Source organism: Cucumis melo, chromosome 5 (genome assembly GCF_025177605.1).
Source record: "Cucumis melo cultivar AY chromosome 5, USDA_Cmelo_AY_1.0, whole genome shotgun sequence".
Classification (NCBI taxonomy): Eukaryota; Viridiplantae; Streptophyta; class Magnoliopsida; order Cucurbitales; family Cucurbitaceae; genus Cucumis; species Cucumis melo.
This window is the reverse complement of record NC_066861.1, coordinates 18,463,492-18,474,114: the sequence shown is the minus strand read 5'-3', so window position 1 is coordinate 18,474,114 and position 10,623 is coordinate 18,463,492. Positions and strand designations below refer to the sequence as shown.

The window sequence follows — 10,623 nt, the reverse complement described above, 5'->3', positions numbered from 1 at the left end:
TAACACAATCGTTTAGCTTTCTATACGATCACTGACCTTCTTATGCGATCATTTAGCTGTCTATACGATTGTTTACCCTTTTACGGGACTATTTAGCTTCCGACCTTCAAACAATCATTTACTTTTTACACGATTATCTAACTTTTCATGCGGTCGTTTAACTTCCTACAAAGTCGTTTAACAAAATACTCTTTTAATACTTAATGAAAACAAAATGATAATTACTAATATATATTTATTAATTCTAGTTAGGTTGGATTGAACAAATTTTTTTAACTCCAATCTACTATCTAACTCAACTCATATAATATAAATTGGGTAGTTTGACTCGGGTTATTGAGGTTGGATTTAACCCCTAGTTTCTTTTGAATTTAAAACATTTAATTGAAAAGCTTAGTCTCAAACTTGGCCAAGGAGGATGGAGAAAACACATCCACCACTTGAGAATGAATGTGTGCTATTTTAGAAGGGTGAAAACGGTTATTTTGGACAATTTACCGAAATAATCCTTAGGGCCTTGGGATTCTTCGTTCTTCACCCCTTTCTCTTTTTCTCAGTTTCTCCTCTCTCCTATCGACCTCCACCCAGGTTTTTTTCTTCTCCATCGTTCCTTGTAGCGCCACACACCGCCACTTCAACCTCACTCCTAACTTTCATTAATTAATTTCTTTTTCCCTCAACCTCCACCATTGCTATTTACGGTCGTGGGCGCATCTTTTCATCGATTTTCTTTTTCATTCACTCTCTTCTGCAACCTCACGTCGCAAGCTGCCCTTTCCACAAATTCTTTCCCAATATATTTCTATGATTTTGTGCTGCTAACTCCGCCTTGTCTCTCGTTTTCTGCCCTCGCCGGAGAATCGACGAATAACCTGCTTATCGTCCTACCCTTGTTATCCTCCACCGCCGTGGCCTTGCAGGAAACAGGTTCGTATTCTTCTTTACCCTATGGTTTTTTTTTTCTGTTATTTTTCTGCATCTTACTCGGTTTTGTTTGTTTTTCTGTTCATCATCTGCTGATTTCCGTACATTTCCATTTTGATTGTTATGTTTCGTTCTTCTCCCCATTCTCACAGCTGCACGCGGTTTGTTTCTTGGTCGATTTTTGTGAAGACTGAATCCGAGCATGACTGTGGAGGTTTCTCAGCCAAATGGAGTTGTCTCGAATGGTGACTTGGACCTCAATTCTAACCCTAAATCTGGCGCCGTCAAGAAGTCACGAGAAAGTGAACGACGTCGTCGTCGACGAAAGCAGAAGAAAAACCAGAAGGCCTCTAAGGTGAAGGAGGCTGCTGGTGGAGACGATAGTGACGCTTCCGGCGACGACACGAAGGAGAACGATGATCCACTGCAGGTTTGTTTTCTTAAGTTCTTTATTTTATGCTAAGGAAATGTTTGTCGGCTTGTGGTTTTAGGGTTATGTTCTCCAAGTGTTTCGAGTTTTCTTGGGAAATACTGGTTTTTGGAATGAAGGTTGAACTAGATAGGTAGAATTTCGGTTGTTGTAGGAAGGAGAGATCCATCTACGAGACTAGGACATCTATCATTCTTTTTACCATAAAAAGCCGATTAAAGTTGAGATATAGATGATGCTGTATGTGAGTTTAGAAAGTGAGTATGTGAGTTTAGAAAGTGAGTACGTAGCACCGAGCCCTACCCGTACCAGGTAAAGCTAGCTCATTTGTTTAAGTTTCCATTATCTTTCGCAAGTTCGTAGAGAATAATACATTGAGAAACCAATCTTTAGTAATTCCAGTATCTTTCTTGGTATATAGACCATAGGTGTCATGATACGGCTATGAGTCATTAGAGTCTTTTCTTATTTTAACCCTTCCATTGAGCTGAAGTTTAGTCTCTTTGTTGAAGGGCACGGTGCTGCTAATTTATCTCTGATATTTCTTCCTGGAATTTGGTTAATAAGGTTAGTAGGACTTAGGGTTTTGTAACTTTAGCTAGCTAATGATTATTAATGTTTCCCATTGTGATATTCCTTTAGCCTTGTGCAGGGTTTTCTCTACCTTGACTCCTACGTTGTTCGTATTCCTTCTTTTGAGGAATGTACATGTGCCTATTGTTTCTTATTTAAACAACAAAGAACTTAGAATCTTGATTGTTGGACAGCAAGAACTTGCATGAGTCATTTTCCTCTTCTTTTTCACTGTGTGTGCCATATGGTTAAATAAATTTCTTGATGTTAATGAGCCATTCAAATTGCATTTATTTGTTTTTGAATTTATAGGTTGTTGAGAAAGTAGAAATTGAATATGTACCTGAGAAGGCTGAACTAGATGATAGCTTGGATGAAGATTTTAGAAAAGTTTTTGAGAAATTCACTTTTAGTGAGGTTGCTGGTGCTGAGGTAAGTTTAAACCTACTCATGTAATTTTGCTTATCAGTTCAGTTCCTTCAGTCATGATGCAACATCAGTTCAGTTTCTTCAGTCATGATGCAATCCTCTGAAATCTCTGCTTTTTATTTATACGTAGGAGAATGAAAATAAAGATGAGTCTGCCCAAAATGCAACGTCTAAGAAGTCAGACTCAGATTCTGATGATGAAGAACTTGATAACCAACAAAAGGAAAAAGGGTTGTCAAACAAGAAAAAGAAGGTATAGAGCCTTGCTATTATCGTACCATTTATGCATGAAGGATGGCCTTGGTTATTTCTTGTCGTAATGATCTGAAAGTAATGGTTCTTGCTACTTTCAGCTGCAACGACGTATGAAAATTGCGGAGTTGAAGCAGATTTGTTCGAGACCAGATGTTGTTGAGGTAGATATAGAGCACTTTGTACTGTATTGCATGTATCTTTTACCTTACAAAATCATCATAAAAACCTGACACCAGGGAGTGCCAGGTTGCATTTTCTGTTTATGATATTCTTGTGTGCTTATCTATGTACTTTTCAGATCTGGGATGCAACTGCTGCTGATCCCAAGTTACTTGTTTATCTAAAATCTTATCGAAATACAGTTCCTGTGCCAAGGCATTGGTGTCAGAAAAGGAAATTTTTACAGGTCAGTAATTCTGCTGGTATTAAGTCTACGTCTGCATACATCTATGCACAATTGATGGGTATATTCAACATGAGGAAATGAGAGAGTTGACTGAGGGAAGATCATGTTGATAAGGTTTCTCTTATATGTACATATCTGATTCTTGCAGGGGTGTGGCTGTGACACTGTTGGAGCTGGAACTTGTAGGTGTTTGCTAAGAGCACCCATGGATTATTTCTATTTTAGTATATTTTGTGGTGTGGGCTGGGATGTGAACAATTTTATGTCGCATGGGCAAATTTGTACTGCATGATATTTTTTGTTGTATACTACATCAATATGATAATCATTCTGTTTTAAAATCTTAGCTGCCTTTCTGTTAATAATGACACTGCCATTTTATGATTCTGTTGATGAATTAATATCTTAGTTTGATTGGAACTTAGATATGGTTGGATTTATTTGCAGGGGAAGCGTGGTATCGAGAAGCAACCATTCCAACTTCCAGATTTTATTGCAGCAACAGGAATTGAGAAAATTCGACAGGTAGCTCTTAAACAACTTTAGTTCATATTACGCTCGTGAAACCATGTTCTGTCTAAATGTATTTCAATGCACATGCTAGGCTCAATGTGATGCCTGGAATTGTCAATTCTTATCCAGAAAAAGTAATATCCAATTCTTTATTATATTTGTTATGCAGGCATACATAGAAAAAGAGGATAGTAAAAAATTGAAGCAAAAGCAAAGAGAACGAATGCAGCCAAAGATGGGAAAGATGGATATTGATTATCAGGTATTTACTACCTTTAGATTGGATATGTATTTGATTGATAATATCTAGTTTTATGTCTGCTTCTAGATGTCCTTGTTGTCAAGAATGTGTACATTCTTACTAATTAAATTGGTTATTATGCATTAGGTTCTTCATGATGCATTTTTCAAGTACCAAACGAAGCCAAAGCTGACAACTCTTGGAGATCTGTACTACGAAGGGAAAGAATTCGAGGTATTAGGCTATTGCTATTATTTATCCAGTGTTCTTTGGTCAATGTGCATTTCAAGTTCATAAATAAGGAGCTGGTATAGAAGTAACTATTTTAACATTGTTGCTGCTGCTTGTGTACAGGTATTGAGTAGTTAATCTGTGGGAATTTAGCTTCCTTACTTGTTTGTTCATTGGCATACAGGTTAAGTTGAGGGAGATGAAACCAGGCATGCTGTCACAAGAACTGAAAGAAGCGCTTGGTATGCCAGAAGGCGCTCCTCCTCCATGGCTCATCAACATGCAGGTTGGATGACTAAACTTATATGTCAAACTGAAATCTGATCGTGTTTTCTTGAAGCTGTTTGTATTTGTGATCTTTCACTTATCTTTGTGTTTTTTTCCCATAGAGATATGGTCCTCCACCATCCTATCCAGATCTCAAGATTCCAGGACTCAATGCTCCCATTCCACCTGGAGCTAGCTTTGGTTACCATCCTGGTGGCTGGGGCAAGCCTCCTGTGGATGAAGTGAGTATTTGACTTGTCATATTTTTTTCTTCATTTTAATCTGCTAAATCTTATCATTCTTCTTTCTGTTTTCATGGATAGTACGGCCGTCCATTGTATGGAGATGTGTTCGGTGTTCAGCAACAGGAGCAAGCTAACTACGAGGTATCTTATTTATTTTGTATCAAAAGGTTTTTTTATTGAAATTTAGTGAAGGATGGATAGGATTCATGAAAAGCAGAACTAAATATCCAAAATTTAGGTTCTTATAAGACTTGCTAAACTGTCCCTTCGAGGACATAAAATAAAATTGGAACGATATAAAATGTGTTCAAGCTAGATCTATAGAGATGGGGTAAAATTTCAGATATTAATGGTGAACAGCAATTTGGAGATGTGAATTTATCAAATTCAATATTTGCTCTTAATCTCTTATGTCTGATACTTCATTGCTGATTCCCTTTTTGACTCCAACATGGTTTATCTTTTAGTTTATGCCAATTTCTTTCTGTGGAGCACTCAGATTTTAAGACATTCCTTTATACTAAGCTTCGTTTAGGAAGAAGCATTTGATAATATTGCCATTCTCTTGTCCACCCTTTTGTGAGGTCTGTGTATATGTCTTTATTTGATTGTCTGATGCCTCATTTAGGAGGAACCTGTTGATAAGACCAAGCATTGGGGTGATTTGGAGGAGGAGGAAGAGGAAGAGGTGGAGGAAGAAGATGAGGAGGAACTTGAAGAAGAAGAAATGGAAGATGGCATTGAATCTGTGGATAGTCAATCAAGGTATGGTATCAATTCATTGCCGTTTTATTCCTTGGGTTTCTGTTTATAAAGACTTTGGTAATTATCCCATAGTTCTCATTTTGTTTAAATTGATCCCCTTTTGGCATAGTTTTGTTAGGTACTAGATATTTGGTATGATGTTAGTTAAGGGATATAATGTAACGATCCAACTGGTACCCCTGAAATGGTGCGTCCCCGAACACGTGCAATCTGTGCCCCGTAGGAACAAGCTGGTCTTTGGTGATTTCCTAGGGAACACCTAAGACGATCGGGCTATGAGTGGTCTCGTCAGATCACTCACGTCATGTCTATGTCAATGTCAATGTCAGATTGGTAATCCCGTCAGACTACGCAGTCATAAGTGTGAGCGACCCCGTCGGGTCTCTCCATCATGTCTGTGTCATAATAGTGGTGATCCCGAAGGACACTCATGTGGGTACGACTCTAATAAGAAGCTAACATACACCCTGCTCATAGCATGTACACTACATCTCATCAATCACATCATAACTTATCATACATGTCATAATTACGTCAAATCATGCTATAACATATCAAACCATAACGTACCAACCCTAGCATATCATATCACGTCATCCTCAACTACAAAACTATGTCGTTAGAATGAAGGCGGTAGCATCGACATACTATTCACGCTAACCATAAAGTCAATCAGCAGACACAATTTCAATATCAGTCTCTCTCTCTCAACAACCTTGAGTTAGGTACTTAGCTACCATTCATACGTAACCATAAATTCAAACATGTGGTCTCTTTAATGTAATTCGAAGGTCTAGTAGGAGAATCTCTTACCTGAAGATTAGCTCAATGAGTTCTAACCGAAAAGTCACGCTTTCCAAGCAACGAGGTCCTAAATGTTTAGAAAACGCCAACTTTCATAACTAAATCACCAAACGACCAAAGACCCAAAAATTCAGTTGAAATAACTTACCCTAGGTCGAGGTCGCAACGCTTGTGCCCTTAACAAAGAAATCCCACGCTGCAAAATCACTTGGTCCAAGATGTTCCTTAAGGAAAATAATTTAATTTAATCCAAATTAAATTATTTAAGTTAAAAAATTGAGTCTTTGCTGGGTATGCCAAATAAACCAATCAACTTACCAAAAATAGGTGAGAAAAGAGCCAAAAATAGGCTTGGCAGCTCAAAAATGGTTGGCGGCTCGGCTGGGAGTAGAGAATTCGGCTCAGGCAGACGCGCACGGCTCGGGGGATCGCGCACGACTCGCGCGCGGCGCTCGACTGGGGGGGCTTGGCTTCCTCGTCGCGGCTGGCAGTTGGCGGCTCGGCTTCACGCAGGAGGCGCGGAACAACAGCTGGGGCAACGTGGCTCGGGTCTCCGGGTTTGGATAGGGGCGACGACCTGACGCGGTTGGCTTCGACGGCGACCGGCGCTACCAACCGCTTGACCTGCAACGACGAGCGGCGGACTGTGACGGAGAGCAGACGGCCGACGACAACTGCCAGGCGGAGGAGATCGGACGGAGGAAGAGAAAAACGGGCGGCGGTGACGGAAAGGCCTGCGGCTGACGGAAACCTCGATGGTGCGGGGAAGACTTTTTCGGAGAGAGTGGCTGACGCGGCTTGTTGCGGGTTTGCGGCGACCGACGACGGCGGTGGAGTGGCGGTGGCGGCGGCGGCGGCTAGGGTTCTTCTACTAGGGTTAGGTTTGCTTTTTCCCGTTTTTTTTTCCAAAGAAGAAGATGAGTTTTATGGTGCACGGGTCCCAATGGACTTTTAAACACCATTAATTGGCCAAAATTATTTTTCCCTTTCCTTTTCCTTATTTTAACCTAACCAAAACCAATTTTCTCTCTCTTCACTAAATCCCACCAAATCTCCTTTTAAATTTCAAAATCAACCAATCACAACAATCCCTTTATTATTATTTTCCTTTCCAAATAAAACATCACCATTATCTTTAACCAAATAAATATCACCATTAGATATTTTCTTGATGTCTAATAAAATCAAATGTTCATAAATCACTTAATTCAAAACATCCAAAATTAAAATGACTACACTTAAGATAATAAATTAAATTCCAAATCTTGGGGCGTTACATATAAGGGTAATTAGATAGGAAGCTACTAGTAGTTATTGTGTAAGGGTGGTTACTGGGGTTACTACTTGTTATAAATAGAGGAAGGGTAAGTGAGAGTAAAATTATTTTGTGGAGGGATGAAGGGCTTGGGTGAGAGTACTCAAGAGGGAAGTTCCAAGTGGCTTATACTTGGGTTTCTTTCTGGTTATATTTCATTATATTCAGATCTTGTTCTTCTTGGGAAGTATCCTAACAAGTTGCTGTTCGGCTTTCCTGGGGGCTCTTTTTACAATATTATTATTATTTTTGTGTGTGTATTCTTTCATTTATTCTCGGTTGTTTATTCAAAGAGAGAAAATTGTTGCCAACTTATGTCAAGCTCTAGTTTTGAAATCTTTTTCTTGGTTTAACCATCTTGAACGTTCTTATCTGAAAAAAAATTAAAGATAAATAAAAGAATGTTAAAACTTCGAAACATAACAGAACGAAGAAAAGTTAAGGATACGTCATGCTATTAGCCTATTTCAACATCATCGACATAGTTTGATTAAGACACTTAAAGTTAATATGAATACTTTGAATATATTTGAATGGGTTTATTTACTGGGGTAATCCTGCCAAAAGAGTTGGTAGCACGGTTTGAGGTTCTTTCTTTTTCCGTAAAAGCCTTATCTTTAGCTAGAATAGACTGAATTACATAATTAAAATCAGTATACTACCCAAAACTGTTATTTTCTGTCCCAGTCATGTCCAAGTCCAATCCAACTGCATGTTTAAAATGAATAACTAATAGATGGAATGCTTACTTAGCCTTGTCTAATATGCATTTTCGTTTGCATGCCTTCATGACTGCATCCCAGATGTTTTGGATATTAAAACACGAACTTCGGAGTTTCTTTATGCTTCTCTGTTCATTCTATTCTCCAGATTGATTATTGCCTATCCAAATTCTTAACCTTTGTGCTTATTATTTAAAGCTGTTCAGTAACTGAAATTTCTGTTTCACGCAGCACTCCCACTGGTGTGGAGACACCCGATGTTATTGACCTTCGGAAACAACAGAGGAAGGAACCAGACAGGCCCCTTTACCAAGTAAGCAAACATCCTGTGAATGTTACTTTATCCACTTGCCTTCTTTCTATTTTTCTTTTTCAAACTGAAATATAATTTACTCTTATATCTGTTTGGTTTTTGAAGGTCCTTGAAGAAAAGGAAGAAAGAGTTGCTCCTGGGACTTTGCTTGGAACTACTCATACGTATGAAATTTATTTGCTTTTATCTTTTTATGGTAGCCATCTAACTTTTCTTTCTTTTTGTGCTTAAATTGACACTTTGATATGTTTTCCACTCTTCAGCTATGTTATTAGTGGTGGTACTCAAGATAAGACAGGAGCTAAAAGGGTAAGGAACTTTTGGAACTTTTTGATTTTGCATGTTGGACATGGAAAGGGTGTCACTGATTATTCGATGATAAGTTAATCCATCTTTTTGTGGTTATTTATCTTGTAGGTTGATTTGCTTAGAGGTCAAAAGTCTGATAAGGTGGATGTTACTTTACGACCTGAAGAATTGGAAGCTATGGAAAACGTTCTACCTGCGAAGTATGTAATTTCACCTAGATGTATAGTTTTAGCATTCATGTCATGCTGCAGGTGCCAGCTCCTAATTCTCTATGTTCTTTTTTAACAGGTATGAGGAAGCTAGGGAAGAGGAGAAGTTACGGAGTCAGAGGGAGGACTTCAGCGACATGGTTGCCGAGGTTCAATTTTTCCTTTTTCCTTTTTCCTTTTTCTTTTTTAAGCTAACGAATTAACCTATCAGTTCTTTATTCTTTGTTTTTTTGTGGTAAATTAGAAATTCTTTTGTCGAACATATTTTGATCTGGAAAACCTTCTTGCAGAATGAGAAGAAAAGAAAACGTAAGATGCAAGAGAAGGAAGGGAAGTCTAAGAAGAAGGATTTCAAGTTCTAGACAATCTTTTGTTATGATAATCAAAAACCACTCTTCTCTATCGAATTCTGACTGCCATGCCCATCGTGATTTTACTTGAAGAAGCTGCTTTTGCTTTTGGTGGAGATGTTCTAATCTTGTGTAGTATCAAAGTATGTGCAATCCTATATAAACTTCAGGATTGTGTAGTTCTTTCTAAAACCAGATCCTCTTTGTAGGATAATCTACATTGTAGTTAGTTTGCCTACGACTTTACTACGTGATGTAGTTTGCCATATTTAGTAGGTACTGTATTCACTCTTTTCAATTCCCGAGCTTAGAATTGGCTGCTGTGGTGTGACCGACTTATTTGAACAGTAGGTGCGGTGGAAGAAGAGATGGGTCTTCCACAATGAGTTTATGCTGTTTTGTCATGGCCACTCTGCCTGTTGTACTTTAAACACCAATCAACTACATGAAAAAGCATAAAATGGTGTTGGTGCTGACTTATGGCTACACTTGCATATATAGTTTCTTGAATTCTTTTGAAATGCCATTCAAATATAAGTTGGTTTACAAGGGAGTCAAATTGGAAAACAAAAGATTAAGTAAAAATTGAGTTGTATTTATGTTTTTAGAAATGTGTTTGGTAGCAGTTGTATTTATGTCTTTTTATCGTCATTCTTCTTCTTCTTTTTTTTTACCCTGTGATTTCTTTTCATATTTTTCTTTTTCTTCTTTTTTTTTTTCTGCTACGATTTCTTTCCATCGTCTTTCTTCTTTTTCTTTTCTTTACGTCTTTTAATCTTTCTTCTTTTCCTCTTCTTTTTTTTTTCCTCTGTGATTTTTTCCCATCGTCTTTCTTCTTTTCCTCTTTTTTTTTTACGTTGTTTAAACGATCGTATATAAATAATAGTAAAATATAAAAGATCGTGCAAAAAGAATCTTAAAAAAAGTCGTTTAGATTGAAGTAGCAAAATATAAACGATTGTGTAAAAAAAGTAAACGATCGTGTAAAAAAAACGTTTCTGTAAAAAAAATAAACGATCGTGTAAACAAATATAAGTTATCGTGTAAAAAAAATAAATGATCATGTAGATAAATATAAACAATCGTGTACCAAAAGAATTAAAAAAAATCAATTAGTCAAATCTAAACGAACGTGTATCAAAAGAATCTTGAAAAAATTCGTTCAGCCAAATTTAAACAATCATGTACCAAATTTTGAAAATAAAATTGTTTAGATTTGACTACCCAAATCTAAACGATCATGTAACCAAATTAAATGGTCGTGTAACCAAATTAAACGATAGAATTGAAAAAATAAATCGTTTAATTTGCATAGCCAAATC

General features: G+C 37.5%; 1 protein-coding gene across 1 annotated transcript; it reads left to right on the top strand.

Annotated features, from left to right (window-relative positions):
* Positions 1 to 469: 469 nt before the first annotated feature.
* On the top strand, positions 470 to 9,777 carry LOC103485870 (uncharacterized). Its single transcript, XM_008443596.3, has 19 exons — positions 470 to 927; positions 1,077 to 1,354; positions 2,240 to 2,359; positions 2,487 to 2,609; positions 2,710 to 2,772; positions 2,910 to 3,017; positions 3,465 to 3,542; positions 3,700 to 3,792; positions 3,919 to 4,005; positions 4,187 to 4,288; positions 4,392 to 4,511; positions 4,593 to 4,655; positions 5,143 to 5,279; positions 8,352 to 8,433; positions 8,539 to 8,597; positions 8,697 to 8,742; positions 8,851 to 8,942; positions 9,031 to 9,100; positions 9,242 to 9,777. The coding sequence occupies exons 2-19, from the start codon at positions 1,127 to 1,129 to the stop codon at positions 9,311 to 9,313; spliced, it is 1,743 nt and encodes a 580-aa protein (XP_008441818.1). The 5' UTR covers positions 470 to 927; positions 1,077 to 1,126; the 3' UTR covers positions 9,314 to 9,777.
* The last annotated feature ends 846 nt before the right edge of the window (positions 9,778 to 10,623 follow it).